Source organism: Aphanomyces invadans (genome assembly GCF_000520115.1).
Source record: "Aphanomyces invadans strain NJM9701 unplaced genomic scaffold supercont1.26, whole genome shotgun sequence".
Classification (NCBI taxonomy): Eukaryota; Oomycota; class Saprolegniomycetes; order Saprolegniales; family Verrucalvaceae; genus Aphanomyces; species Aphanomyces invadans.
Genome location: NW_008580171.1, coordinates 835,272 through 861,300, shown reverse-complemented (window position 1 = coordinate 861,300; position 26,029 = coordinate 835,272). Strand labels below are relative to the sequence as shown.

Here is a 26,029-nt window from a genome sequence, read left to right as displayed (position 1 = left end):
TCCAACGTGCGAATTCAGCGGCCGATGGCCACGGCTGCGCGCCTCGTGGACGTGTTGCGTGGGCTGAAGCAGCATGTGTTCCATCGTATTCGAGCCGTGTGAAGGCGCTGTCGATCGATCGTTATCATGGCAAGACAACGCCGGCAGGAATACAGTCCATGCTACAGCCGTAGCATCCAGATCAACTGGCCAGGCGGCGCAAACACTGCTCAGCATTCGCACATTGTTGGCACGCAATGTGCCACGCCCTCTTCTCGCGCAAGAATTCAAGTTCACGATGCATGGATGGATATCTGGCGCGACGAGTATGATCCCATAGCGTCGCCGTGATGTGATTGACAAGTGCAAACTAACGGAACAAGGCCGCTTTACTTGAGGATTACGCGAGGCATCGTGGCTTCCAGGGGCGTAGGATACGCTCGAGAGCGATACACTAGCAACGACCGCGCGAAAAACATAACAACAAAGTTCACAGACACGATTGATGCCACAGGCTCACGTGGCAACGACTTGGCAAACTTGCCCATGATCCGAAATTCGACAGGACCGGTGTCTTGGGGCGTTTTCAAAACGGACGTGAGGAGCCCAATAAACGCGACGTCGTCCTGTGCGTTGAAGAGCGGGGTTTGGCAGCATGACGCAAATACGCGCAGCAGCTTTGTCTTCTCGGTCAGCTTTCCAATCGTGACGTGCTCTTTGCCGTGGGAAATGACAACGTCAGCAGGGAACACCTGGACAATGTCCGTGCCACCATGCTTGTCGACAGGTGAATTGCCGACATCTTTGCACACGACGTCGCCAAACTTCTGGCAGTCGTCGCAGTAGCAAACGATGTGGAGACCCGACGGAGCGAGGACGTGCCCCTGGACCTTGCCGCAGGAACAGCCAAAGGCCGCGTCTATCTGGACGGTTTGCGTTCGGGCTATTGTCCAGCCGATCCACGACACGACTCCCGCGATGGCAGCGACGGCAAGCTCAGCCTTCATGACGGCGCGAATCCAACACTGCCAACAAGCTTGGTCCAGGCGTGCGTGTTATAGGCGCCAAGGACCCGTTGGAACACAGGCGAAGCAATTGCGCCAAAACGGTCTTTCTGGAGTGTCGACTGGATTGCGCCGAATTTTATTGGACAAAAAGAAGTTCTGTAAGGGTTTTGATTGGTCAAGTCAGAGCTGTTTGAATTTGACACTCGACATTATTCTCGCGCTGGAGATTTTTGGGAGATTATCATGCACGTCAACAAGATCAAATTCGTTCCTCATTGCCGGAAAACAATTGAGCGTTTCCAATTTTCCATCGAAAAAGCCGAATGGATTTCACTTGACAGCGAACAATCCATCATCTGGATCACAAATTGCACGATTAGAGTACATTTGGTAATATCAATATTTTGAATTCGCTGGGCATTTTTCGTCACCACGCCGGAATTTCGACGTATCAATCATGATTGCCCTGGTCGGAAAAACATATTTTTACTAGAGAAATTTGCATAAATTACGTGCCTAGCGCTGCCATCACTTTCATGCAGCATCACGAGCTGCGCCATCGACGGCAATCCACTCGACCAAGCCTGGCTCGGACGCAACTTCATTGTGCGCGATGTACGACATGTACGAGCTCCATGACAAGCAAGCACCCACGACGGCCAGTTCTGCGCATCCGTGAGACTGACGACACCCACAAGGCATTGATGTCGTACCTTTGAGAAAGGGAATCGGCAAGTAAAACGAACCAAGTACAAGCATGGACAGTGACGTGCTAGTCTTGTACGCTGGCCATAGATCGTGCGCCAGCTTCGTCTGAATGCGAGCTGCCACGTCGGCGCTGTGGTCATCTACCCACCGAATCCAGGTGAGTGACCAAACCACAATCGAGACGCACACCTTTCACTGCAGTGTGGGCAGCAAGAAAGCACGCTAGCGACACCGGGCCAACTACGACAAGTTGCAGCCCAAGGCGTTTGCAGGTACCAACAAGTGTCTGAGACCGAACCAAGGACGACGCAAGGACTCCGAAGCGTTCGCGCAGGGGAATGTAGAGGCCGCCGATGGAAGCGGAGACGCCAAGGCGACGAGCGTCAAAAGGTTGTTTGTCGGCCAGCAATTGACGAGCAAAGTCCCCAGCACCCAGCGAGACCAGCCCGACGACAATTCTGCCACTAACTCCTCTTCGTGATTGTTGCGATGTAGACGTCGCGGTTGCCTGGAGCAGCGAACTCGACGACGACGCGCGCGTGTTGACCGAATGCGCATGCACGGCGAACCCAACGCGGCGGCGCGTCGGGCCTTGATGTCTCAACGCGGCACTGCGGACGGCGCAGAGCATGTTGAAGAATGGAGTATTTTCGGCAGCACCAGGTTGAAGAACACGGGGGGAGGGACGAGGAATGATGGTCGTGGTGACATCACGCCGTTGAATCGAACGACCTGGTCAACGGATGTGTTTGAAATACATTTGAAACTGCATGTGCATACAAATATCAAGCTCTGAAAACGTAAAAAACGAAACGAACGGTTTTAAACATAACCCCCCGCGTTCGTCATCGCCGGCTCGACGTGGCGTCGCGCCCCGGATGAGGAAAATGGCAATCGTCGTCCGTGGCATCGATCCACGGCAACAAAGGCGCGACCCGAGAGCGGCAGCCAGTTCTTTGCGTCCACGACGGTGTCACACTCGATGAGGACCGCCACCGTCATCTATGTTTCCCTGTGACGACCTTCGTCGCAAGAGATCACGTCGAGTATTCAGTGCAATCCGCGCGCCGACAGGGACTGCGCCTAGCTTGCCATCTCAGTGGTAATGGCTTCGCCATCGCGACGTAGCCCCTTCGGCGAATGTCGACGCCGTTGGAGCGTCTGTCCCGATAGCGCTGGAGATGCTGCAAGCGTCGATCGGCGGAGATGCAGTCAATGCTTTCCTGCTTTGCCAAACGGGATATCCGACGCGATGATTGCGCTCTATGTGGTCTATATTGGAGTTACGAGATGTGTCGTGATCTGCGCCGGGGCACCGGCGTCCATGACACTTCGAACGGCCTGTGTTTGTCTTCGGGGATCCCGTCCTTGTAGCGGAGGTACACGGTGGGCGTTGTGTTGCGGGCCAGGTCTTCCGCTTTCTCCTTCTCGCGCTTGGCGCGGAGGGTCTTCGTGAGTGGGTTCGTCACAAACGTCTTGGATGTCGTCGGTTCATACTTTTGTTTCTTGGCCACGAACGGCACTTCAAACTTGGGATCTGGCATCGCGCCCAAGTACGAATTCAAGCGGTCGACCACGACCGCCGCCTCGTCAAAGGTCGCAAACACAAGTTCGAGCGTCCCCTTCGTCACAAACAAGTCGGGCAAGGCGGCGCCCCCCAACGTGATCTTCAAGTCGTCGCCGAGCGCCGCCTGGATGTGGCGGTGGATGTGGTGAATTTGTGTGCAAAACGGAATCGAATGGATCGTCACGACAGTGCGCGTGTCGGGCGCGGTCGAAAACGTCGCGCGCAACTCTTCCGCCCCCTTCACCATCACGCCAAAGATCTTGAGCGCCGGGTGTAGCGCGCGCTTCTGGCCTTCTTCCGTCTCGAACTCGACAACGCACTGCATCGTCGAGTGCCGTTCACTCGCCACGACATGCAGCGTCTTGGGGCTTTTGTCCTCGGTCCGCGGCGCGCGGTCTGCCGCCACGTCGGCGCTCGAGTCGGTGTCAAACCCTTCCGACGCGTCGGCTTTCGTCTTGGCCTTGGCTAGCTTTCGTGCCCCTCGCTTGGATTTCTTGGGCGAGTCTTCGTCCCAGTTGGTGCCATCCGCATCGCCCACTGGTTCGACCACCGGTGACAGTTCGACGCGCGGCTCGTCAAACATCCACAGCCGCTTGATCGCTCCAATGTTCTGGAACGTCTGGCGCACCGTCTCGGGCGTAGTTTTCGGCGGCAGGTTGTGGTAAAACACTGTGCGGCGGACATTCCACGATTCGGGCAAGTCGATTCGAGTGTCCAAGTCGCCGCTGGCGTGATTGGCATCGTGTTCCAGCGGTTCGTAGCCGTCCACGACCCGCGTCAGCGTCGCCGACGCGCGGATGAGGCGGCCGCGGTTCAACACTCGCAGACGACACACGTTGAGCGCTTCCAGAGTCAAATCGTGGTGGACTTGGCACAGACTCTCGACCAGGATTGAACGAGATGCTTCGGGGATTTGCTTGGGCAGGCCGTCCGCGATGTCGCTGAGGAAGATATCGACGGACGTGTTGAAGTTCGATCGCCACGTGAGCTTGTGGCGAACGTAACTACTCGAGAGCATCGCGTCACACACGTTTTGCGACATCGATGACGTACCGTCCATAGAATGTGTGGAACTCGCGATCGTCGAGCACGGTGGCCAAGTTGAGCGCGGTCGTGAGCAGGGCGCGGCGCATCGCGTCCGATTTGGTCGCCATCGTCCGGTCAAGGGCTTCTTCGTCGAGGCCGCGAATGTAAATGTGGCTCGTCCGCATCCGCGCGTCGAGGAGGAGGCGGATCGCGGCGTCTGTGCGGTGGCGGTGGTGGACCAAGTCGATGGCAAAGCCGTCGGTCGCCTGCACGTCGGCGAGGTCCACCCGGCCAGACGAGAGGAAGTCAACGACTGGCGCGACCCACTGGCTGGCCAGGTCTTTTTGCGTTGTCTCGGTCATGGCAACGTCCGCCGACGGCGGCGGCGCCTTGACGATGTTTTGGAACTCGCACACGAGGAGCTGCAAAATGTCGCGGTTAACTTTAGCCATCTTGACGTAGGCCACCATGACACTGACGAGCTTCTCCATGTCGTGGTTGGTCAAGTGTCCGTCACGCCGCACGCTCGCCAGCACCGCCTTGGCTTCGTTCAAGTCCCGGTCGAACTCCGCGAGGTCGTCTTCTAGAGTCAATGCGACCCACTCGTTCTCATCCAGGCTGGTCATGCCCTCGTTGCGGTCCCGTGGCACGTGCAACAGCCCTGCATACGATACCATGTCGTCCCATCCTTTGGCTTGAAGCAGCCGCAGCATCTGGCGCTTCACGAACGGCAGGGTCGAGTTGGGAACGCGGGCAAGCGTCGTCGCACATGCGCGTTTGCAGTGCACCAAAATGACGGCGCACAGGTCGTCGTACAAGGGATGGTCGGGGTGCAGCAACGACGCCGTGTCCATTACGGCCTTTTCCGAATCCTTGCCACACAGAAACGCCCGCAGGTAGGCGTATTCGTCGGTGTGATCGGCGTGCATCATGATTTCCAAACTACCGAAGAACTTAGCCACCGAATACCGCGTCGGACGCGGGTTGGTCGTGTACGAGCTGAGCTTGCGTAGTACTTTGTTGGCTTCTCTCTCGGCCATGGTGCGGCGGATGCGGCATAGCACGCGTTCCGCCATGACCGTGGCCTCTTCGCGCAATTCCTCGCGGATTTCGTCGCCAGGCTCGTCCACGTATTCATTCTTGTAATGCGGAAACCCCATGCGCAGCGCATTGCTGTCAACGTCAAAGTTCATGTCCGAATGGTTGCTGTGGTACGGGTCGAGCATCTCTTCAAAGAGCGGCACGACAGTCGACTCGCCATCAACGCGGTCAGCGCCAAGCGATTGTGCCGCGTCTTGGAAGACGCCGGGCTTGCTCGCGTTTGGCATGCCGCGGAGAGGTGTCGTCGCCGTTGGTTCTTTGCGGTGCAACGACGTGACTCGCTGCACCTGCGGCAGCTTCTCTCGCTTGTGGTCCCATGTGGCAAACAATCTGTGATGGGCTGATTGCAATGGCCTCCAATGCTGCAGTCCCGGTCGCGCAAAGGAAGGAACTGCGCGCCGGCCAGCATGCAGCATGGTCCTTGGTAGCGCCAAAGGTACAAAATAGTACCCGCGAAATTAAAATCCCGACTTCAAATAATCATTCGATGTACATACAAATATCAAGTCTACCACTTCAACAAGTACAATAAAATTCCCCACATTATTGGCACCAGCGAAATTCAATGGTTGCCGCGACAAAGTGTAGGTTTAACACTATTTAAAGGGTCGACTGGATTTTGGGACCTCACTTGAAATAGTGTACGACAGCGACCGCCATTTTCAAGTGGACCGACATGCCGACGTTCATCACAGCGGATGGGTGCGAGTTGGTGTACGACGACACGGCGGCGCGTGAGCAGATGCCTGTGATACTCTTGCTCCACGGATGGAGCGGCAGCCGTCGGTACTTCTCCCGCAACGTGCCGCTGTTGCAGCCCCACTTTCGCGTGATATGCCTTGACCTGCGCTTCCACGGGGACTCACAAAGCACAAGTTACGGAATGCACATTGCCCGCCTGGCAGCGGACGTCCATGAATTCATCACAAAAGGGTTGGCGCTGTCCTCCCCCGTTTCCATTCTCGGAACGTCCATGGGCTGTGCCGTGATCTGGAGTTTTGCAGAACTGTTCGGGACGTCGCTGATTCGACAGGCCATATTCGTCGACCAAGTTCCACTGCAGAACCGCCGCGAAGACTGGGCATTGCACAGCTACGGGTGCTACGACGAAGCGAGTTTGATGTCGCTCGAAAAGGCACTGGCGACGAATGTGTCCGACGTCGCTCAGGGCAACTTGGCGAGCTGCCTGGTTCGTCCAAACGACGTCCCTCCCGCCGTGCTGGACCAACTCGCCGCGGATGTGCTTCGTTGTAGCCCGACTGCACTGGCGACACTGATGCGAGACCACACCCAGATCGACTGGCGATCACTTCTTCCCACCATCGCCATCCCATGCCTCAACCTCGTTGGCGGACCCATGAACAAGGTGTTTCCTATGGACGGCGCGTTAGAGGTCGGTCGCTTGCTTCCCAACTGTATCAACGTCGTGTTTGAATCGTGCGGCCATTGGTTATACGTGGAGCAACCGACCGAGTTCGCCGACATCGTCACCGCCTTTGTCCTGTCCGGGACCGTGCCGAGCGCCATTTCTCAACGCAACGGCGCTGTGTACGTTGCAGACTCAAGGAAGATCAAGTAGGTTCTGTGCAGTTGAACTGTAATGACATATCTGGAACGCCTGACGCGCTCTTGTATGGGCCAAGAAGCCGGTTGCCGTTGACGAGCGGCATCGCGCGCCGTGCCATGCGGGTGGTGTGCATCTCGGACACCCACGGCAAACATGACCTCGTGGACGTACCGCCTGGAGATATCCTCATCCACGCCGGAGACTTCTCCATCATTGGCACGCACAACCAGCTCCGGCGATTTGGCGTGTGGCTCTCGGCGCTGCCGCATGCACACAAGATCGTTGTCGCCGGCAACCACGAGTACTCGCTGGACGCGGCATGGTACGTCAAAGGAGGCGGACGCAAGCGGCACAAGGCATTCCAAGACCCGGCGATTTCCAAACAAATTCTGTCAAACGTGTGCATTTACCTCGAGAACGAAGCCGTGGACGTCCTTGGCGTGCGCATCTACGGATCTCCGAATTCCCCCGTCATTCCTGGGCACACCATGTACGAAGGTCGCCCATCGATGGCAACGTGGGTGACGACGGATGTGGATTAGGGCGTTCAACTTGATGCCTGGCACCGCATCGAGTTCGCATTGGAAAGCTGTTCCAGACAACGTTGACATCCTCATCACACACACCCCTCCGCATGGCATCCTTGACAAGAACTTTCGAGGTCAAACTTGTGGTGACGAAGCGCTGGCCGCCGAGGTGTTGACTCGCATTCGGCCGCAGCTTCACGTCTTTGGCCACATTCATGAAGGATACGGCACTGTCCTGATCAACGAGACGACTTACGTCAATGCTTCCTCGTGCAACCTCCGGCACCAGCCCGAGAACCCTCCCATCGTGTTCGACATCGGCTCGCCGGCGCAATGATGGGCACCGCTCTTGGACTTCCATGCGGGAAAAGATCGGATAAATAATAATAAAATGATGAAATATCTTTGCTTTTTGTATGCGGAACGGAATTCATCCCATCATTTCATTAATTTACTAGATGTTGAACCAAATCCCGTATACTTTAATCAAGTACGGCTTTTGCCATCACCATTTGGATACATATTCGATCGGCGATGGGCCAGGTTGTGAGCTGCTGCCTGGGCACAGAGGACACCGATCCATCGGCCGCGCTCAAGCGCAAGCGGCAGGACGACGATGCTGCTGATGTACCCTCGACCCCAAGTATGTCGGACTCGCTCTTCTACCAGTCACTCGGCGAGCACGAGCTGTACGGAAGCGAGAGCAGTCGAGTGTCCACCGACGGGGACTTGGTGGAAACCTTGCTGACGAAAAAACGGACAAACACTGTCGACTCTGGAACAGCAATGACTCCTCGCGCGCCGTACATGTCTCGGTTCATTGACGCGATCGTCGCGACCCCTCGTTTGCCGCCCTGCACGACCGTAGCACCCACGGCTCGTACTGTTCACAATACCGTACGCGCATCAGGGATCCCCACGCTTTCGTATGCCGACGACGCCGACGACGAAGGACCTGAGCATACAGCGACTGCATCCTCCGTTGGCACAGACGACACGTTCGAGGAACCACAGCCTGCACAGGACGACATCCCGTCCTCCGATGCCACGAGCAGTGTCGATGATGGCGATAACAGCGCAATGGCGGCGGATGCACTGACCATCACAACTCGCACCATGCACTCGTTCTCGACTTCGTCCAACCAATCCTTCGACTCGAATGACCAAGATGAAGCCCAGGCGTCGTCGATCGCATCACCGATTCCATACGCCGTGGCGGTCAAGCGGTTCTTTCCGATCGAGGATAAGTTTGAGTTCTCCATCTCTGTATTTCACGACGACCTCGGCGTCGGGCGGCAGTTTGACATCATTCGCGACCGCATCCAAGTGGCCAAGTTCCATGACGCGCTCGAGACCCTGGCCACGTCCCTCGGACTTGCTTCGCCTTCGTTGCCGTATACGAAGAAGCAGAATCGACAGCAAGGCCGCGCCCTCATGGACGAGTACGTCCAGGCTATCATGCAGACACCGGAACTTCGAAACGCGCGCATCGCGCTCAAGTACTTTCACGTCGTCAAAGCCACGACGCCGTCGGCAAAGTCCAAAAAGGCCACGTCAGCCATCAAATTGCCGCCGATGACCCGCCAATTCTCGGGCGGCAGGAAGGCGGCGCCTGAAACGCGAGCATGATGGGGGGCATGCCATGGAAAGTGGTCCAGCTGTGTATATATATCAAATTCGTGGTTCTCGTTACACGGTTGGCATCCCAGGTTCCGAGCACGTGGACGCCACGAACTTCGGGCAATTCTTCGCGCATGGTGCATCCATTACCTGAAAGTGCCGCCGCGGGATGCTGTCCGTGGCAGTCGATCACGTCGCGCGTCGGTGGAATAATTGGGGTCGTGATGGCCCGATTCGAGCCCTACTTTCTTCGAGGCACATGGAGGCCATCCACTCGAGCACATGCCGCATGGCATACCTTGGTCCGTGGACGCTCGAGGGCGACGGCCACCGCCGTCATGTCGGCGCTAGAATGATGTCGATTCTGCAACATGGATTGTGTCCGATAGAAATATTAATCGAGGCAACGAACGCAACAATTTTGCCTGGAATGGTTCAACTGGCGCGGGCAACGAACGGATCGGCGACGTGGAAGAAGGCGAGGGTGACGGCGGCATTCCGAACGTCTGGAATCGCAAGAAGATGGTTCAGGAAATCTTGCATGAACGAGCACGAGTTCGCGTCAATCGTGGACGTCTTGATGAGGCCAAGGCCAGCCTTTGGAGGAAACGGAGGCAGGAGCTTCTTCGTGATGTGGTGGCGGCGGAGCTTCTGCAGCTTGGCGTAAAACGCTTTGCAGGCGTGGCGCGTGTGACTGACCAGAAGAGGCGTGGGATGGCCATACACGGTCACGCAGAAATCGTAGACGCTGCCAGTGAGGTGGGGCGTGAAGTGCTGCACCGTCACGGCAAACCAGTTGATCCGAACGTCGTCCACTGTCAACGATGTCGTGGTGGGGTCTTTGTCGACGTCGAGCAAGTTCCGGTTGCACGTGGATCGTCCCCACAAAGGCCTCAGCAGAGAAGTGTCCGTGAGCATATCGGACGTACTTCGTGATCGCTGGGTCGCGAGCTTGGGCGGAGCCTCCGTCTCTGGTACTAGTTCTTCGTCCTCGACACATGGGTGGCATTCGATAGAGACATGGTCGTTGACCGAGATGATGTCACGGCAACCTTCGCATCCATCGGCAGAGTCCATGCGTTCAATATCCACGCGAATGGACGCAGGAAAAGGGCTGTATTCTTCAGAAGTTGCAGTGCAGGCATCGCTGCGTTGTACGACCAGTGCGGCGGCGGGGAGCAACGACTCACACAAGACTGTTTGCGACGCTCGTTCGTCGTAGAGGCATCCGACCTTCTCTCTGGGATGTTGCAGAGTTTCCTCCAAGTCCGGTGTCCCAAAGCAGCAGCTCACGACTTGCCCCATCCTGCCTCGCTCGGAAAATGGCACGAAAAGATCGCGAAATCGGCGCTCGTACGTCGTACAGTAAAAACCCCGTGCCATCGGGCGTTTTGCTTCAACGTTGAAGTCGCCATTGTTGCGTGGAATAAAATCAAATAGTTTAATTGAGACAAATTGTCCCGAATGTGGTGGAGATAAAAATAGACCACGTTTAAACATATTTTTCGGCATTTTTATTTCCTGGAATTCTCCATAGACATGCGATGTAATTAAATACGGACCGTCGAAATGGCTGCATGTTGTGTGCACACGGCCTCTGCGTTGCTAGCAAGAAGATGGGGCAGGTTGCGAGCTGGTGCCTCGGCGACGAAGAGCACGAGCATGCACACACCCTATTCAAGGAGGACAAGGCGTCCACAAGGACTGCAGCGCCCAACACTACAGCCCAGTCGGCGGGGTCAGATCAGAACGAGCAGAGCGAGATCTACCGGTCTCGGCCCAAACCCATCATGGCGTCGGGGCCAATGTATGCAGCAGGAACGTTCGAAAGCAAATACACACTCAAGGCTATCATCGGTGCGCTGAACATGACTTCGTCGAAGGATGCACATGACGGACCGTCCCGATGATGCTGTCGTAGGCAACGGCAGTACGTCCGTGTGCCACTTGTGCGAAGAGAACACGACGAAGAAGCAATTCGCATGCAAAGTTATCGACAAGCGAGCCATTCAAAGCAAGAGCGACGACCTACTCGAGCAGTTCCAGGTGCATGTCGTCTGTACAGGAGATGCGGCGATGTTGACATGCCTCGAGGTTGAGATTCAAGTGCTACAATCCCTCGACCACCCCAACATCATCCACATGGAAGACGTGTACCAGACAGACAGTCGCATCTGCATGGTGACGGAACTCATGGAGGGCGGCGAGCTTTTCGACTACGTTGTGCAAAAAGGGTACATTCGTCAGTTGACATGCACGTCATGCTAAAACGTGTGGCTAGCACGTTGTCCGAGGTCGAGGCGAGCTGCTTGGTGCGGAAGATCACGTCCGCACTTGCGTACATGCATGCATGCGGCGTCGTCCATCGCGACCTCAAGCCCGGTCCGCTTCTTCATTCTGCCTCGTGCACCTGACGTCCTCGATAGAAAACGTGCTGCTCACGTCGCCGTCCCCGAACGCCGAGATCAAGATCATCGACTTTGGGCTGGCCAAGCTTCTGCACAACAGCCAAACGCGGTCGTTCCTGGGGACGCGGGTACAGTCGAATCCAGACATGTTTCTCGCCACGTGGCGCTGCATCCATGGCACGTCACACGCGAAAATGCATGGCTAGGGCTACTTGGCACCAGAGATGCTTCGGCGCCAGTCGTACAGCAAATCGATCGACGTATGGGCTCTTGGTGTCATTGTGTACGTGCTCCTGTGTGGATGCCTTCCATTCATCGACGACGGAAGCAAGATCCACAGCGACAAAGCCGCGCGAGTACGACGCTTCATCTCTGTGCTTCTCACGCTGTGTGCCTGGCCAGGCCAAGTTTGGGCTGCGATTTCCGCGGTGGGCAAGTGGGCTGTCGGAAAGTGCCAAGGACCTGCTGCGCCACTTGCTAGGTACGTTGCAAGGGCGTGTTCATGCTTGGGCGCTGACGACGGGAGCAGAAGTCGACTCGGACAAGCGATACACGGCCGAACAGGCTTGCCTGCACCCGTGGGTGACAGGTCAGCGCACCCCAAACAAGTTTTTGGAATCGCCGAACTACCTCAAGTCGATCAAGCAGCGCCATCAAGCTGTCGTGGCGAATGCTGCCGCGAGCCAGACGACCGACAACTCAACTGTCCTTCGAGACCGGCGTCTGTCGCATTGACCACCGACGGCACATCGGCGGCATGTAGCCAAAACAAATGCAATCAAATGAGCGCACGCGCATCTTCATTCTTGCGACATTCCATGTGCTTGACAAGGACGTCGCTTGGTGCTGCTGCTGCTGCACCGACGGTAGACGCTGTGCGGATCGACCTTGGCTACAGCCTAGGCAGGCGCGATGGAAGAGCAGTCGGTTCAAAACGTAGCCACGTTTTGAAAACAAACACGTCCAGGGCTGGCCACACGTGGCACGACCTGCGGCCATGCGATGTGGACGCGGCGGCGATTGACAAGTGTTGGAGACAAGTTTCCATGGAGTAAAGGGACATCGCGCGAGCTACGTCCCAGGCCGCCGTCCCGTCGAATGCCGCGCCGGAGATCGATGACGCCGTCGACGCTCCGTGACAAAGTTGAGGCCGGAAAACTGCAGCGTTGCCATGGATGGCGCGCGGGGCTTGGCCACGGCCTTTGGCGGGACGGCTTTGCCCATCGCGTTGTTCTTGGGCGGAACGTGGCCGGGCCACGGCGACCTGTCCACCAAGAGAGCAACGTGGCTCGAGACGGTCGTCCAGAGCCGAGGCTTGATTAGCGCTGGCGCGGGATTCGATCGCGCTTCCTGCCAGCTCTTGACGAACGTGATGTACCGCAGCTCTTGGGGCTGGAGGACATATGCGAGATGGTCGTTCATGACGGGGTATCTGTGGAGAATGGAAACGAGGGCGTGGAGTGCTTGCGCGGTCGTCGGCGTGAAGAGCTGCGGGAGGAGCTTCGAGGACAAGCCCTCGGTCAAGATCGTCGACACTTGGGTCATAAGATGGAGGCGGACGGCGCGGCGGAGTTTGATATCTCGCCAAATCGACGGCGGGACGAGATCGTGGGTGGCGCCGCCCTTGGCGAGTGGGTTCAAGTTTCGGATGAACGAGTCGCCGCTCAGGCTCTTGGTGCGGAGGTTCTTGACCACGGTGTGCACGCTGTTGTGGCGGGATTGGCGACGGTGGTCGAAGCTGCGGGATCGGCCGTGGCGGGCGTCAAAGATCAGAGACAGCCCCCGCATGAGCGAGTGCTGCGATTTGAGCTTGGTCAGTTGGGACGAAGGTCCAGCGTTAGCGTGCGTCTTGGACATCTTTCGGGAAGGTTTCGCGTCGAGGCTGCGCCGGCGACCTGGCTGTTGCCTCGATGGGTCGTTCTGGATCAAGAGCACTTTGGTCCGGCGCGGGTGGACTTTATGGGCGGGAAGATTGGGGCGATCGGGACGTTGGTGGTTGGGATGCCGCGAAGGTGACGGCAACGCATTGGTCGATGGCGCGCGGACCTTGGGGGGAATGGAATGCAATGCTTTGGACGAGTTGGCACGCCTGGTCAAAGCACGGCGGACTACTGCGCCGGTGACGACGGGCTGCACGGTCAACCCCCGCGGCGTAGCCTCTGGTGGCGCGGCGTCCGAGTGGCCGCTCATTCCTGACGATTCGTTTTCTTGCTGCTTGTTGGACTTGCGCTTCGCCATGGAGCGCCACGTAACCTGCGCTTTCTGCATGAGCGCGAGCACTGATTCCAACGCGAGGGTCATGGAGTATTCGCCCTGCCAACGCCGCCACGCCGTCGTCAAGTTGGCGACAAACGTTGGCGTGTACATGAGGATCGGGTCCCGGGCAGGTGCGGTCCGGGTGATTTGGGCCGCGGCGCGCGCGAGAACAAAGGCGACGACGCGGTCCCGGAGCAGTTCCAGCGGCAGCAACGCATTTGGAGCCACGAGCAACTGCGAAATCGCCGTGAGCTTGGTTGAATCGCACAGGAGCGGCAGCACGACCGCCATGTCGAACTGCATCATCGTGGCGCAGAGGGACGTGGCGGCTTGAGCGGCGACCTCCTGGTTGTAGTTGCTGCAGAGTGTGCACACAACACTCAGCCACGTGCCGAGAGTGAGCTGGACGTTCTGGGCCAGGTACATTTCCTGGAGCAGCTTGGCCACGATGTTGCACGCTTTGGGGAACGGCAGCGCCAGCATCGACGTGGCGCGCTGGAGGACAATTTCGAGGCATTGCTTGAGCAACTGGGTGTTCCGGAGGGCATTGAAGCTGTCGTTGCCGACGACGACCGGGGCGACGGTCGTAATGCCGGACCGCGTGTTTGTTTCGGCTTTGCGGTCGACGAGCTCCTGGAGCCGGGTACCGGCGCCTGCGTTGCTGTGACGTGACTTCATCAAGAGCGCACTTGGCTGGTGTCGATGGACGGCCCACAAGTTGAACGGGGCCAACTCGGTCGTGGCAGCGCCAGGCTTTTCCACCATCGCTTCACTCAGGGTGTAGTGCTGGCAGCAGAGATGCCATACCGCTTGGCACGCATAGGCGACGAGAAGACCGTCCTCGGCGACCCCCGGCATGGCGAGCGATACTTGGAGGTGCTGGAGCACCCGCATGATTTCGTCGGCTTTCCACCGCGAGTGATCCTCGAGCGTGATGCTGACGATCGCGACCGTCCGAACGCGCAGGTTCGGGTCCGTCAGCGCGTCCGTTAGGGACTGGTTCTGGATGTGGTACTGCCGGGCGCGGCCCGAGTTAAGCCACCAGAGGAAGCCGACGCCGAATGGGTACAGCGCCACGAATATGATCGGGACGGTGTTGGGGCCATGCGTCGTGAGAATCACAGCTAGCGATGTCCAGCACGACGTGGCGAACGAAACAGCGCGGAGGTTGTTGGGAAAGAGCCCCGAGCCAAGGCACTAGGCAGAGAGCATGTTCGTGTAAAGAGATGACGACAATGCCGCCGGTCGCACCGGCTGGAGGCGGTAGTTGTAGCGGAGGAGGAAGGCAAAGATCGCAAAGTAGATGGACATGGACGTGATGCTGATCGTCGCGACCGAATGCGTCGACTCGAGCAGCTTGGTGATGGTCATGTACAGCAAGCACGTCCCTACCGACCCCGCGCGCATGAGCATCGCGTGTGGCCTCGATATCAGCAAATACCCGTGCGGACAACCGTCATCAGGAACGAAAACGACATGGGGTACCGGAACCGCACGCCAAACACGTCCTCGCTCAAGTGTATTCGGTATGCCAACGCGCCGACGTAGATGGCGGCAAATACAAACGAAGCGAGCGCCGCGACCAGCCAGACGCGGTCGTGGCATGCACACGTCGACGTGCCTCCCACCAGCATCATGCGATCCACCGGCTCGGCGCACGTCAGAACATCGACAATCGCGTACAGAAACACGACAAACAGCGCATCAAACACGAGCGGGTACAGAAGCTTGACACGGACGGGCGTCAGCCGTTTGTGAAGCGTCGTGATGACGATGACGCAGAGCAAGATCGCGGCCGCGATGAATTTTATGGCCTACGTACGACCAGAACGGACGGTCACCCGTACGCGCTACCACCGAGTGGGCGCACCTGGATGATCGCGACCGACACAAACATGTACGTGCCGTAGCGCTGGTAGTACAGGAGCTCCATGGGGAGGTAGCTAAAGCCAGGAAGTTCTGCCCACATGGCGATCAGCATGAATATTCGCCGTGGGTCAGGAATCTTGCGGCCGAGGAGCTGGCGCTTCTGCCTGGCCACGACGATGCCGAGGGCTACACAACGCCATCGGACGTTAGGACGATGGTCGGTCCGTGGGGCATCAACAAGCGAGCGTACCCTGTGCTGGAATGTCATGGAGGTCGTCAATGCCTTGATGGAACTCGGCCCACACGTTGGTGTACCATGCAAACGCGACGGACAACACAATGAAAACGAGCCACGGAATCGCGGGCAGGGCGTAGTCGAGGTACGCAATGCCGCAACTGGCGTCGTGCCAAAAGGCCCGCCGGCACGAGTGCGTCGTGTTGGTTCCCGCGGCGTCGCACACGGCGATCGCGTTGGACATCGGCGCCGGACGAGCTGTTCCTGCAACCGCAATAACCAGCCTATTTACGGAGCGATTTCATGCATGTTGAAACCGAGGCGGACATGGAAAAACGACCGATCACACGGCATCCATGACGTGTTTGGAATGCCGCGACGTGCCCTGCCTGGATCGACTCGTCTCGGCGCACGGACGTCTCGGCACAGGAATGTGGGCGACGTTTGGTGTCGTTGCCGTCGTGTTTTTCGTGAGGGAGCGCGCGTGGCGGTGTCGGCCGTCGACGGTGGATGCGACTCACTCGATGGAGGTACTAGGTGCGTCCACCGGCCTTCAAATGCCGGTCGGCAACATTTGAACATGTTGGTAGCTACGTGGATGGCGCTGCACCAACATCGCCGCCGCCGTCATGTTTACCACGATGTCGAGCGCATGCTCGTGCAACTTGCGCATTCCTTGGACTGGATCGTGTTCTCTGCAGCTCCTCTCCAATGCCTCGCCATGAAAGCGTCTCAAGGGCTGGTGCTCTGGCGCACGTTCCCCTCGCCTGTCCAGGTGAGCCATAGCCGTCCAGCCGCCATCTGCCTTCATGACATGCCGTAGAGCGGCCTTGTATGTGTTACTGGTGCAGGCTTCGTTCTGCTGCTCTCGACCGTCGGGTGCACGACGCACGTGCGCAACGTCAAGCGCCATGTGCTCTTGCCGCTGTGCTGCGAAGCTCTGTTTGCTGTCCAGGTCGCAGGGTTCGCATTTGCTGCGATGTGTCCAACCGAAGTATGTGCGGTTGCGTCCTCGCTGGCCATGCGGACGCCGCACACGTGCACTGCCTTGGAGGACGGGGCAATCGCCATCGGGGGCAACCTTGGCATGGCCCTACTCTTCTATCGGACTCTTTATTACAAGTGGCATCGTCACGACGATCCGCGAGCCGTTGGCTTTTGCCTTGTGCCGTTCACGGCAGCGCTCAATGGGGTTGTTCGAACCGGCGCCGTCCTTCTCCACGGTCTCGTGGCCTGGGAGACGCTCGAGGCATTCGAGGACGATTGTCGGGTCGCGACTGCTTCAGCAGCTACGCTGTATGCCCTGGTCATGATAGGGCTATGGAGGCATCACTACCAGTTCCAGCCCGTACGCGCTCACGCCTACCGTTCGCTGAACTCATCTTCACGTTTCGCATGCCCTAGTTCCGCGGCGATGGCTACGCCGCCAACAATCTCTACGCTGCGATGTTTGCGTCCGCCGCGTACTTGTCCGTGGTTGTCGCTGTGGCGCATGGCCCGGGCTTCGACGTATTCCAGACGAATTCTACGGTCGCCTGGATAGCTGCTGCTGCGCTGTACCCGGGCATCGTCGTTGCGGCCTATCTTTTCAATGCCCACGTAGCTAGGGATGTTGCGGTGCCTGTACGGTCCGTGTTGGGCGCGCTGGATGCCGCAAGCCTTCGCGTCAAGACGGTGGCAGCTCTGTGCTTGGCGCAGGACAACTACGACCTCTCCGCGTGGACAAACGAGTCCCTTGTAGCCATCTTGGACAAGCTAGAATACGTCGAGACAGTGCCCGTGGAAGCCTTTGACGGGCGCGCCATGGCGTATGCGTTGACAGCGACGTGGACGGTCGCTCGGTACGCTTGGCACTTGACGCCCCTTGCAGTGGACGAGGACTCGCCAGATGAAACCTTCGTGCCGCGGCACATGTGGGTGAAGCTGGCGCCGTCGACGTGCTTTGATATCTTGCATGAGAACGTCCCTGCGACAGCGAGTGCGCAAGCTCGCCTGCGGATCGTGCACGCCAGCGCCGTCGCGATGATCGAGGTGCCGCATGCGACAGCCCAGTTCATGGTCGCACGGACGCTGCAGGAAATGTTTGCTTCGGGCATTGGCCGCCTGGATCTGGCAACTTTGGTCCGCGTCGTGTGTGTCTTGTGTGGCGCGGTCGAGTCGCCGCCGGCCCTGGCGTCGTCGGCAGGCCTGACGCTGCAACGACTTTGTGCAGTGTACTCCGCTGCCGACGACATCGTCCCCGTTGTCGTGGCCGATGAAGCAAACGTGGAGCACCTGTTGCGATTCCTACAACGGCCAAGGGGCGCCCCCCTTCTTCGGGGTCATGTCCAGTCGGCCGAGGTCGTGACGCATCTCCTACGCCTCGCAGTTCGTAAACGACGTCACTTCCTTGGCCCTCACGTGAGCACGTGGTGGTAGGCCAGGCACATCCAAGATGCCGCTCTGAATCCGTCCGACTCCATGCCAGAGTCCTCTTCGACCTTGTTCCAAGCAGCATGGTCGAACTGGCACGACCAGTACTTTGTCAGTACAGCGCTCGAAGAAACGAGTCTGGCCCTTCATCGCGCTGGCGAGAATTTTACGGCGCTCCATGCCGCACGCCTTGCCATGACCAAAACCAACAGAGTCACGCCGCCTGCACCCGCTCCTCGCCCGCCAAAGTGGGCGAGCTTGAGACGGCCAGCGGCAGTCCGACCAACCGACGGCTCGAAATATCTCTCGAGAGAGATGTGGCAAGTCGTACTGATGCGCCAGTCCGTGCGCGACGAGTTTGCCGGCGCTGTCCAAGGCCTCCTCCACGAAGGCTTTGCAGGCCACGTGGGTCCTGGCGACTTGAACGGTCGCGGTCAACGGCTCTTGCAAAAGGTTCTTGGTATGATAAACACGTCGCCGACGCTCGTCCTCGGCCACCTCCATGACTCGTTCCCAAGTGTCGAGGTCGCGTACGTCCGGCATCTTCAACTTCTCGCGCATTTGCAAGGCCATGACGACGAAGCGACGCCAATTTGATCGACATCCCGGCAGGCAGCGCAGTCCTCGAAATATTCGAACACGACTGACAGAACGCACAAAGTCATGGCACTTGGCTCGAGATGCTCACATGCTGGGACGTCGCAACCCGGCAACGTCGACGTCTCGTCTGCCGCAGCGCAGGTTCAACGTCGGTCGAGGTGGAGCAACTGTGCCGCGAACGTAAACAAGCGTCATGGCGTCCGCACTGCCGAGCCGACATCCGCCTCGACGGCCAAGGCTCGACTGCGTGCCAAGACAATCCTCGTCGACAACGGGACCAGTGTAGCATGGCACCCAACCGGCGGCACCAGTCCACCGAGTCCCGCAATTGCCTCGGTCAGTCGGTCGGGTGCACGGACCGCTCTTCTCCGCTGCTACGACCCAGCCCTGCACTTGGAATTGCCGGCATGCCCGGTCGTCCTCCTGCCTACTGTCATGTGAGCTGCACATTTTGCGTCGAACGGAGGGCCGGTTGGACTCGTTCGACGGCGTCGGAACGGTCTACAATCGAGAATTCCAAGCGAAGTGGCTCCAATTGTCCTCATGGCGAGGGGCGGCGCGCTCAAAGCCCGGTTGCCCGACGATGGATGCCACGGCAGGTGCACCCTGCGGTCGACACCAGCCATATCCCACTTCCACCAGATGCTCTTGGCTGGCATGCAGCGGCATCCCAACTCGAGTGAGACAACGCGTGTGCTGCATAGTGACCGAGCGCGAGCCGCCGAGTGATCTGCAGGGCAAGTGCGGACGAGGGGTCGACCGCCGAGGATGCGGCAAGGCCGTTGGATGCCAACGCGTTGACTTCCACCGCCACGTTCGTGCCAGGTGTCCCCAATGCACCTCACACCGTACCAATGTCCTGTTAAAACGTGCGTCGTCGCGGCGCCTAGGAACCGCGACGGCAAGATCTCCATTCAGAGAAACGGGGACGACCTGGGCGGCCTTTGGGCTTGCCAGGCGAGGCAAAGCCCATGTACGTACAATGGATCGGACAAGCCATCGGATCCAAGCGACCAGGCGGAGGCGATCCCCAACGCCGACATCGATCGCCCTGCGTTGCCGTTCGCAACCCACATTTGTTGGCCGATGTCTCGACGGCAGACAGCCGCGTCGCACTGCTCCACTCCCACAAATCCATCGCAATCGTGACGGGATTGGGGATGGATTGCTTGAGCAAGTCCAGAAACAAGTCGAGTGGCGTGCGCTTTCAATCGTTCCCAACCGAAGGAAACGCATGACGTGGCCGAACGTCACCGGATCCACGTCCAAGACGTGCGGGATGGTCGAGTCGTGCCGCCGATGCGAGCAGCTCGTGAATACAACTACCTCTCATAATACAGCAACGTGCTCTTGGCGGTCTTGAACAGCGTCCCCAGCTCGCTTGCATGCGGGCCAGCGCATCCTTCTCGCCCGATACGTCGAGGTTGTTTTGGAATGCTGTGGCGAATTCGCTCATCCGGTGATACCCAGAATGAGTATCGCACCCCATGTCTCGCTCAGCGCGACTGATCTGGCAACGCCTCGAAGACACAACCCTCTGGAAGTCACAAACGCATCTTCTGCAGCAGGTCCCCTTCGCAAACTCTTCGGCGCGCAGCCATCGCGTGGAGCGATGGATAGGGAGTACATACACGAGCACAGGGATTATACAGCCGAATGTTGCCGAATAAATTAAATTCTCTTGCATGAATATGGCAATTTCGAGTATTTTTATGATTTTTGAACAATTGACGGGACAAGGCGGAATACGACGGGCGGGAAGCGACGATCGGCATGCGTTCGCGGCGAGTCGACCTGTGCATCGTGCGCGGCTATGAGCGCGTCTTGGGCACGAGCGTCATGGAGACGGTGGTTCCCTGCGTTCGGGGCACGAGGTCCTGCGTGCGGTCGCAGAAGAGCAGACACGCAATCGTAAGTTGCTGGAGGAGGAGTCGCGAGTCGGACAACGCGTCGCCGGTTGCTTCTGCGTCGGTCTCCAAATGCACCACGTCGCCTTGCACCAGGGCCGCTCGCATTTGACCAAGCACGTGCTGCTTGGATGCTGGATCATGTGTGATCGCCGCATACGATAGATTTCGAAACCAGATGCCGCCATTGTTGTCCGTGTCGTTCGACGGCAAGGCGCGGATGGCGTCTGGCGGTGCACTCGCATTCTCCGTTGGGTCGGCGTCCACCCGCGCCGCATCTTCATGACGTTCTCTTCCCCCTCGATGCATCCCTTCGCGTCGTCGACGTTCCCATGATTGGTACGTGGGCATTCGCTTCACATGGGCGACTCGCTTGGCTTCGTCCGACTTGGATCGCGACTTGTACGATGCTTGGATCGCAGCCACCGACGTAAGAGGCGCATCCGCCACCTTGGGCGCAATCTCGACCGCATCGTTGTTCAAGTATGCAGGGATGGCCTCGGCGCTGCCGGTGCGCATGGTGTCTGGACAGCGCGGCTGGCACGTAGCTTGGAGCTGCTTGGCCGCCTTGGCATTCCATGCTTTCAGCCGTGACTTCTGCTCGTCTCGGGTCCATGACGCGAATTCCATCCCTGTCAAGTGGTGCTCCCTATTTTTGGACCCAACTGCGGGCGATTCCGATCGCCACCTATTCGTGGAGACGATGGCGGAAGCTGCCGAGTCGGCCACCCACCAACTACGGCGGCTAGTCCAAGAGGCACGCAAAGACAAGGGCGGGGTCGCTGCCACCCACAACCATGTAGGCACAGTCATCGTCCTCCCGTCCGTGGGATTTCACCGTGGTGGGATAGCTGCAAGGACGTCGACGGAGCGGTGGCCAGGGAAAGCGGCTGCCACTGCATGCGAAAACCATTCGCAAGCGCATGCAGGAGCCGTCGTCGCTTCAACGTCAGATCAACGACTTCATCGAGTCCGCGGGGGAAGGTCTCGAAGATCGCGTGGACGAGTACATTCGCGCGGGGCTACCGATCGATCGAACCCACACGGTTGGGAACGAATGGATGCGATGCAATCGAGCTGACGACTCGACAGGTACTTGGCTACACGGCTCTGCACGCCGCCGCCAACCAGCCCGACATCCGAGTGATGTCGCGGCTGCTTCGCGCGGGGGCCAACGCCAACGTGCCAGCGACGGTATCGCATCGAACCTGCTGGGTGTAACCAAGACGAGGGCGTTCGATTAGAATCAAGGGAGTGCGCTGCATGCTGCCGTCTTGTACAACAATCCAGCGGGGGTGGAAAAGCTGCTCCAGCACCAGGCCAACCGCCAAGCGCGAGCCCAGGTACTGGCCTTCCTGTCGCCACCGACGTGTTTCAACGACGCGTGCAGGGCGATATCGCTCCGTTGGATGTCGCGGAGGAGTACGGTCGTCGCGCGATTCACGTCCTTCTCAAAGGTTAGCCTTATCTCGTCGTTCATGAGCGGCGCCGTTCAGCACGTTCCTGCGCAACAGGTCCTCCTGCCCCGCCTCCACTACCCACATGCACCCTCGTGGAACCGCACAGCTTGCACCTTTCGTGGGATGCCAAGTCGACAGCGCGACCGTCGCCCAGCCGCCCGCTTCCGCCGCCACCCACCCAATTCAAAGTCCTCTGGCGGATGTGGTGCGCGACGGAGTTTAGCCACGCTATCAGCGGCGCCTCGACAACAGTGCTCGACGGCTTGCTCCCGGCGACGCTGTACGAAATCGCCATCCAGGCAGCGAACGACGCCGGATGGAGCGACAAGAGCGCGGCGCTCGTCGTCAAAACCGCCGGTGGGGTTCCAGCGCGCCCCGGTCGGACGTGATGATATATCGAGGACGTAGACTCAGTCCCCGCCGCCCCGACCGCGCCCGTCATCACGGCCGTCTCGGACACATCGATCCAAGTTGAAACCTGCATGTGGCTGACTCTCACATCGCCGTAGATGGCCCTGACCTTGCCCGACGCGAACGGCCGTCCGCTCGAGTCGGTGTGCGTCGTGGGTCAAAAGACAGGCTCGATCGACGTCGCTGACACGAGCGACCTTGTGCGATACAGGACGACGTCGGTCGGTACCTCATGCGCGTGTGTGTGTGCTGCAGGTGGCGCTGATGCATGTGAATCCGAACGAGGCGACGTGGGTGGTTGTGTGGGAGGGGGACCCGATGGCGTTGCCGCAGTCCGACGCGAACGTTCGCGAACTCGTCGCGGCGACGCTCGCCCCTGGCACCGTGTATTTCTTCCGTTTCAAAGCGCGCAATGCGTTGGGTAGTCCGAGTGGCCACCGCGGCATTTTCACGGGCCATCGATAGGGTGGTCGGACCTGGGCGATATCAGCGACGGCATCACGACCAACGGTCCGTCGATGGTCGTCGCGCGTGGCTGTATCGTTGATGCATGTGCCACCACGTACAGACGCTCCGAAATTGGTCCGCAAGACTGGCACGTCCGTCGGCCTCGTCTGGCCCAAGCCGTACTCGACGCACGACATTGACGTGTACGAGCTCCAGTGCAAAGAGGCCGCGACGTCCGCCTGGTCGACCGTGTCGTCGCGCGTTCGAGGCCACAGCTTTACTGTGACGCAATTGCAGCCAGCCACGGGCTACAACTTCCGCGTCCGGCCGCATTATGCCAGCGGCGAATCGAGCTGGGAGGACGTGGCCAACTGCGCCGTGAGCCCTATCTACCACACGAACGGTATAGCCATTCCATGCACTCGACGGATGCTGACGCAGTTGGCCACGACAGGAGCGACGCCCGACGCCCCCACCGACATCGTGCTGGTCAGCAGATCCCAGACAATGCTCGAGCTCAAGTGGAAGATGCCGCGGTGCAATGGCCACGTCGTCCTGCACTATGACCTGCACAAGCAGCGCATGACTGAAGTCAAGTCGACCGAGTCCGACCTGTCGAATGCGACGCCGGACCCGACAGCACCATGGGAGTCGGTGTCGAACGCGATCGAAGTTGATTGCGCCAGCTACTGCGTCCACGGTCTCCAGCACGGCACCCCGTATCGCTTTCGTCTGCGTGCGCGCAATGCATTGGGCTGGAGTGACGTCGGCGATCCATCCCCAGCGTTCTTCACGCACGGTAGTTCAGGTGCATGTCGTATTTCGTCGTTGACACAGTGTCTCCTCCCAGCATTCCTCCCGCCAACTCCACCCGTCGCGACCGCCAAGACCCACTACTCGCTCGACGTTGCCTGGGACGACCAAGTCACGGACGTCAACAGCAACGTGGACCAGAAGGAGTTCTTTGAGCTGCACGTGTGTCGGCTGTGGACGTACTGCCCCCACGACGCGATCCCGGACACTTGCTTCGACAAGTGGGAACTTGTCCAGGATCGATGCCCGACCAGGGCCTGCGTCGTCTCGAACCTGTCCGCCTTGAGTTGGTATGCCTTCCGCGTTCGTTCGTGGATACGGCATCGCGGATGGACCGAGTTCAGCGACCCGAGCGCCCCCATCCAGACCCTGCGGCGCATGTGAGCGGCAATTGTGTTGGCGCTAACGTATTTGATTGGTTGAATTATTTGAATATAAACCAATCAAAGGTGGAATTCTCTTGGCACGGCCATTTTCACGCTTTGGAACAGACGAAGGAAGATGCACGAGATCTCGGTCGTGGTGGCAGTCGCACGCAAGACGTGGGGCATCGGCATCGACAACACGCTGCCGTGGAAGCTGCCCAGCGACATGAAGCGTTTTCGTGAGATCACGACGTCCACGACCGATGCGACCAAGCAGAACGCGGTCATCATGGGTCGCAACACGTGGGAGTCGATCCCAGCCAAGTTCCGACCGCTCCCGGGTCGACTCAACGTCGTTCTTACACGAAACTCAACACTAGCGGCCCAGCTCGACGCGTCGTCGCCGCAAGTTCTTGCAGCATCCAGCCTCGATGACGCGCTGGCCAAGCTGTCCCCGACAAAGATTGAGCACGTGTTTGCGATTGGCGGCGCGAACGTGTACAGCGACGCGCTACGCCATCGCGCGTGTCGGAAAGCGTACGTAACCATGGTCGACGGGGACTTTGACTGCGACGCGTTCTTCCCATCGACGTTGAAGCAGCTCGGGTTCGTCGAGACCGAAGCGTTGGGGACGCAGACCGAGAACGGCATTGATTTTCATTTTGCCACATTCGAGCGCAAGCACGAAGAGCTGCAGTACCTCAACTTGATTCAGCGCATCTTGGACGAAGGTATCCAGAAGGGGGACCGCACCGGCACGGGGACACTGTCTCTGTTTGGCGCGCAGGTGTGTCGACCGCCTGAATATTCGTCGCGTGGGTCACGTATTGTCGACGTGATGACAGATGCGATTCAGCCTCCGCGACGGCGCGTTTCCGCTCCTCACGACGAAGCGAGTGTTCTGGAAAGGGGTCGCGGAAGAGCTGCTCTGGTTTATCAGCGGCAATACGAATGCAAAGACGTTGCAAGACAAAGGCATCAAGATCTGGGACGGCAACGGGTCCCGCGAGTACCTCGATAGGTAGGGTGCCGTCGAGTCGCTATTCCGTCTCACATGCGAGAGGATGATCAGTATTGGGCTCGTCCACCGCGAGGAAGGCGATTTGGGCCCGGTCTATGGCTTTCAGTGGCGACATTTTGGCGCGACGTACGTCGATATGCACACGGATTACACGGGACAAGGCCATGACCAGCTCGCGGACGTCATTTACAAGATCAAGCACACGCCGAACGATCGCCGCATCATCTTGTCGGCGTGGAATCCCGCTGACTTGGGCATCATGGCGCTGCCGCCGTGCCACATGCTCTGCCAGTTTTACGTCGCCGACGGCGAGCTGTCGTGCCAGGTGCCAACCATCCATGTTGCGACTGTATCTGACTACTCGCGCAGATGTACCAGCGCAGCGCGGACATGGGACTCGGCGTCCCATTCAACATTGCGAGCTACGCGCTCCTGACGCGCATGCTAGCCCAAGTGAGCGGCCTCCAAGCCGGCGACTTTATCCATGTCATTGGCGATGCCCATGTGTACTCGAACCACGTCGCGCCTCTCCTCGAGCAGCTGAAGCGATCGCCGCGTCCGTTTCCCAGGCTCCATTTGAACCCTGCCAAGACATCCATCGACGAATTCACGTTTGACGACTTTACGCTCGACGGATACGACCCCCACAAGACTATCAAGATGGATATGTCCGTCTAAGTTGTTAATCGATGCGGTTGCAAAGCCGCTTGCGCACCACACGCA

The 26,029-nt window shown here is 58.8% G+C and overlaps 14 protein-coding genes across 14 annotated transcripts; 7 read left to right on the top strand and 7 right to left on the bottom strand.

Annotated features, from left to right (window-relative positions):
* Nucleotides 1–62: 62 nt before the first annotated feature.
* Nucleotides 63–1,163, bottom strand: H310_10547 (hypothetical protein). The gene has a single exon (XM_008876964.1). It carries the CDS (start codon nt 984–986, stop codon nt 369–371), a length of 618 nt encoding a protein of 205 aa, XP_008875186.1. The 5' UTR covers nt 987–1,163; the 3' UTR covers nt 63–368.
* Nucleotides 1,164–1,520: 357 nt separating this feature from the next.
* H310_10546 (hypothetical protein) lies at nt 1,521–2,325 on the bottom strand (the record flags this gene model as incomplete). The annotated part of the gene is made up of 3 exons (XM_008876963.1): nt 1,521–1,651; nt 1,700–1,834; nt 1,884–2,325. The coding sequence occupies 3 exons, from the start codon at nt 2,323–2,325 to the stop codon at nt 1,521–1,523; spliced, it is 708 nt and encodes a 235-aa protein (XP_008875185.1).
* Nucleotides 2,326–2,935: 610 nt separating this feature from the next.
* Nucleotides 2,936–5,828, bottom strand: H310_10545 (hypothetical protein). The gene is made up of 2 exons (XM_008876962.1): nt 4,315–5,828; nt 2,936–4,265 (listed from the first exon to the last, which is right to left on the bottom strand). The coding sequence occupies exons 1-2, from the start codon at nt 5,802–5,804 to the stop codon at nt 2,978–2,980; spliced, it is 2,778 nt and encodes a 925-aa protein (XP_008875184.1). The 5' UTR covers nt 5,805–5,828; the 3' UTR covers nt 2,936–2,977.
* A 236-nt stretch (nt 5,829–6,064) lies between these two features.
* H310_10544 (hypothetical protein) lies at nt 6,065–6,967 on the top strand (the record flags this gene model as incomplete). The annotated part of the gene is made up of 1 exon (XM_008876961.1): nt 6,065–6,967. The coding sequence occupies one exon, from the start codon at nt 6,065–6,067 to the stop codon at nt 6,965–6,967; it is 903 nt and encodes a 300-aa protein (XP_008875183.1).
* A 104-nt stretch (nt 6,968–7,071) lies between these two features.
* On the top strand, nt 7,072–7,819 carry H310_10543 (hypothetical protein; the record flags this gene model as incomplete). Its single annotated transcript, XM_008876960.1, has 2 exons — nt 7,072–7,445; nt 7,498–7,819. The coding sequence occupies 2 exons, from the start codon at nt 7,072–7,074 to the stop codon at nt 7,817–7,819; spliced, it is 696 nt and encodes a 231-aa protein (XP_008875182.1).
* A 159-nt stretch (nt 7,820–7,978) lies between these two features.
* Nucleotides 7,979–9,183, top strand: H310_10542 (hypothetical protein). Its single transcript, XM_008876959.1, has one exon. The coding sequence runs from the start codon at nt 8,017–8,019 to the stop codon at nt 9,109–9,111; it is 1,095 nt and encodes a 364-aa protein (XP_008875181.1). The 5' UTR covers nt 7,979–8,016; the 3' UTR covers nt 9,112–9,183.
* A 231-nt stretch (nt 9,184–9,414) lies between these two features.
* On the bottom strand, nt 9,415–10,407 carry H310_10541 (hypothetical protein; the record flags this gene model as incomplete). The annotated part of the gene is made up of 1 exon (XM_008876958.1): nt 9,415–10,407. One exon carries the CDS (start codon nt 10,405–10,407, stop codon nt 9,538–9,540), a length of 870 nt encoding a protein of 289 aa, XP_008875180.1. The 3' UTR covers nt 9,415–9,537.
* A 311-nt stretch (nt 10,408–10,718) lies between these two features.
* On the top strand, nt 10,719–12,245 carry H310_10540 (CAMK/CAMK1 protein kinase; the record flags this gene model as incomplete). The annotated part of the gene is made up of 8 exons (XM_008876957.1): nt 10,719–10,959; nt 11,024–11,148; nt 11,197–11,336; nt 11,384–11,484; nt 11,529–11,638; nt 11,717–11,866; nt 11,913–11,991; nt 12,040–12,245. 8 exons carry the CDS (start codon nt 10,719–10,721, stop codon nt 12,243–12,245), a joined length of 1,152 nt encoding a protein of 383 aa, XP_008875179.1.
* Nucleotides 12,246–12,397: 152 nt separating this feature from the next.
* Nucleotides 12,398–16,150, bottom strand: H310_10539 (hypothetical protein). The gene is made up of 5 exons (XM_008876956.1): nt 15,886–16,150; nt 15,637–15,821; nt 15,208–15,580; nt 15,018–15,154; nt 12,398–14,963 (listed from the first exon to the last, which is right to left on the bottom strand). The coding sequence occupies exons 1-5, from the start codon at nt 16,112–16,114 to the stop codon at nt 12,582–12,584; spliced, it is 3,306 nt and encodes a 1,101-aa protein (XP_008875178.1). The 5' UTR covers nt 16,115–16,150; the 3' UTR covers nt 12,398–12,581.
* Nucleotides 16,151–16,175: 25 nt separating this feature from the next.
* H310_10538 (hypothetical protein) lies at nt 16,176–20,237 on the top strand. Its single transcript, XM_008876955.1, has 5 exons — nt 16,176–16,407; nt 16,461–16,645; nt 16,694–17,218; nt 17,275–18,237; nt 18,289–20,237. Exons 1-5 carry the CDS (start codon nt 16,227–16,229, stop codon nt 18,877–18,879), a joined length of 2,445 nt encoding a protein of 814 aa, XP_008875177.1. The 5' UTR covers nt 16,176–16,226; the 3' UTR covers nt 18,880–20,237.
* H310_10537 (hypothetical protein) lies at nt 18,245–20,237 on the bottom strand. Its single transcript, XM_008876954.1, has one exon. It carries the CDS (start codon nt 20,116–20,118, stop codon nt 19,384–19,386), a length of 735 nt encoding a protein of 244 aa, XP_008875176.1. The 5' UTR covers nt 20,119–20,237; the 3' UTR covers nt 18,245–19,383.
* A 297-nt stretch (nt 20,238–20,534) lies between these two features.
* Nucleotides 20,535–21,435, bottom strand: H310_10536 (hypothetical protein). Its single transcript, XM_008876953.1, has one exon. The coding sequence runs from the start codon at nt 21,417–21,419 to the stop codon at nt 20,694–20,696; it is 726 nt and encodes a 241-aa protein (XP_008875175.1). The 5' UTR covers nt 21,420–21,435; the 3' UTR covers nt 20,535–20,693.
* A 21-nt stretch (nt 21,436–21,456) lies between these two features.
* Nucleotides 21,457–24,380, top strand: H310_10535 (hypothetical protein). Its single transcript, XM_008876952.1, has 13 exons — nt 21,457–21,588; nt 21,641–21,835; nt 21,882–21,983; nt 22,034–22,132; nt 22,180–22,246; nt 22,304–22,606; nt 22,658–22,719; nt 22,759–22,860; nt 22,916–23,081; nt 23,126–23,170; nt 23,229–23,510; nt 23,562–23,906; nt 23,958–24,380. The coding sequence occupies exons 1-13, from the start codon at nt 21,493–21,495 to the stop codon at nt 24,302–24,304; spliced, it is 2,211 nt and encodes a 736-aa protein (XP_008875174.1). The 5' UTR covers nt 21,457–21,492; the 3' UTR covers nt 24,305–24,380.
* Nucleotides 24,381–24,421: 41 nt separating this feature from the next.
* On the top strand, nt 24,422–25,984 carry H310_10534 (thymidylate synthase; the record flags this gene model as incomplete). Its single annotated transcript, XM_008876951.1, has 4 exons — nt 24,422–25,072; nt 25,131–25,306; nt 25,358–25,631; nt 25,676–25,984. The coding sequence occupies 4 exons, from the start codon at nt 24,422–24,424 to the stop codon at nt 25,982–25,984; spliced, it is 1,410 nt and encodes a 469-aa protein (XP_008875173.1).
* Nucleotides 25,985–26,029: the final 45 nt, after the last annotated feature.

What these genes read in the sequence shown, in the direction of transcription:
- H310_10545 (XM_008876962.1), bottom strand. Translation starts at nt 5,804, where the DNA reads ATGCTGCATGCTGGCCGGCGCGCAGTTCCTTCCTTTGCGCGACCGGGA. An exon ending in TTCCACACATTCTATGGACG is followed by an intron (nt 4,266 to 4,314) that starts GTACGTCATCGA and finishes GCTCTCGAGTAG; the next exon opens with TTACGTTCGCCACAAGCTCA.
- H310_10547 (XM_008876964.1), bottom strand. Translation starts at nt 986, where the DNA reads ATGAAGGCTGAGCTTGCCGTCGCTGCCATCGCGGGAGTCGTGTCGTGG.
- H310_10537 (XM_008876954.1), bottom strand. Translation starts at nt 20,118, where the DNA reads ATGCGTTTCCTTCGGTTGGGAACGATTGAAAGCGCACGCCACTCGACT.
- H310_10539 (XM_008876956.1), bottom strand. Translation starts at nt 16,114, where the DNA reads ATGTCCAACGCGATCGCCGTGTGCGACGCCGCGGGAACCAACACGACG. An exon ending in TGTCGGTCGCGATCATCCAG is followed by an intron (nt 15,581 to 15,636) that starts GTGCGCCCACTC and finishes GGTCGTACGTAG; the next exon opens with GCCATAAAATTCATCGCGGC. An exon ending in ACAACTACCGCCTCCAGCCG is followed by an intron (nt 14,964 to 15,017) that starts GTGCGACCGGCG and finishes CTCTCTGCCTAG; the next exon opens with TGCCTTGGCTCGGGGCTCTT.
- H310_10538 (XM_008876955.1), top strand. Translation starts at nt 16,227, where the DNA reads ATGACGTGTTTGGAATGCCGCGACGTGCCCTGCCTGGATCGACTCGTC. An exon ending in TCACTCGATGGAGGTACTAG is followed by an intron (nt 16,408 to 16,460) that starts GTGCGTCCACCG and finishes ACATGTTGGTAG; the next exon opens with CTACGTGGATGGCGCTGCAC. An exon ending in CGTTCCCCTCGCCTGTCCAG is followed by an intron (nt 16,646 to 16,693) that starts GTGAGCCATAGC and finishes GACATGCCGTAG; the next exon opens with AGCGGCCTTGTATGTGTTAC.
- H310_10536 (XM_008876953.1), bottom strand. Translation starts at nt 21,419, where the DNA reads ATGGAATTCGCGTCATGGACCCGAGACGAGCAGAAGTCACGGCTGAAA.
- H310_10542 (XM_008876959.1), top strand. Translation starts at nt 8,017, where the DNA reads ATGGGCCAGGTTGTGAGCTGCTGCCTGGGCACAGAGGACACCGATCCA.
- H310_10535 (XM_008876952.1), top strand. Translation starts at nt 21,493, where the DNA reads ATGGCGGAAGCTGCCGAGTCGGCCACCCACCAACTACGGCGGCTAGTC. An exon ending in ACGCCAACGTGCCAGCGACG is followed by an intron (nt 21,984 to 22,033) that starts GTATCGCATCGA and finishes GCGTTCGATTAG; the next exon opens with AATCAAGGGAGTGCGCTGCA. An exon ending in GATTCACGTCCTTCTCAAAG is followed by an intron (nt 22,247 to 22,303) that starts GTTAGCCTTATC and finishes CCTGCGCAACAG; the next exon opens with GTCCTCCTGCCCCGCCTCCA.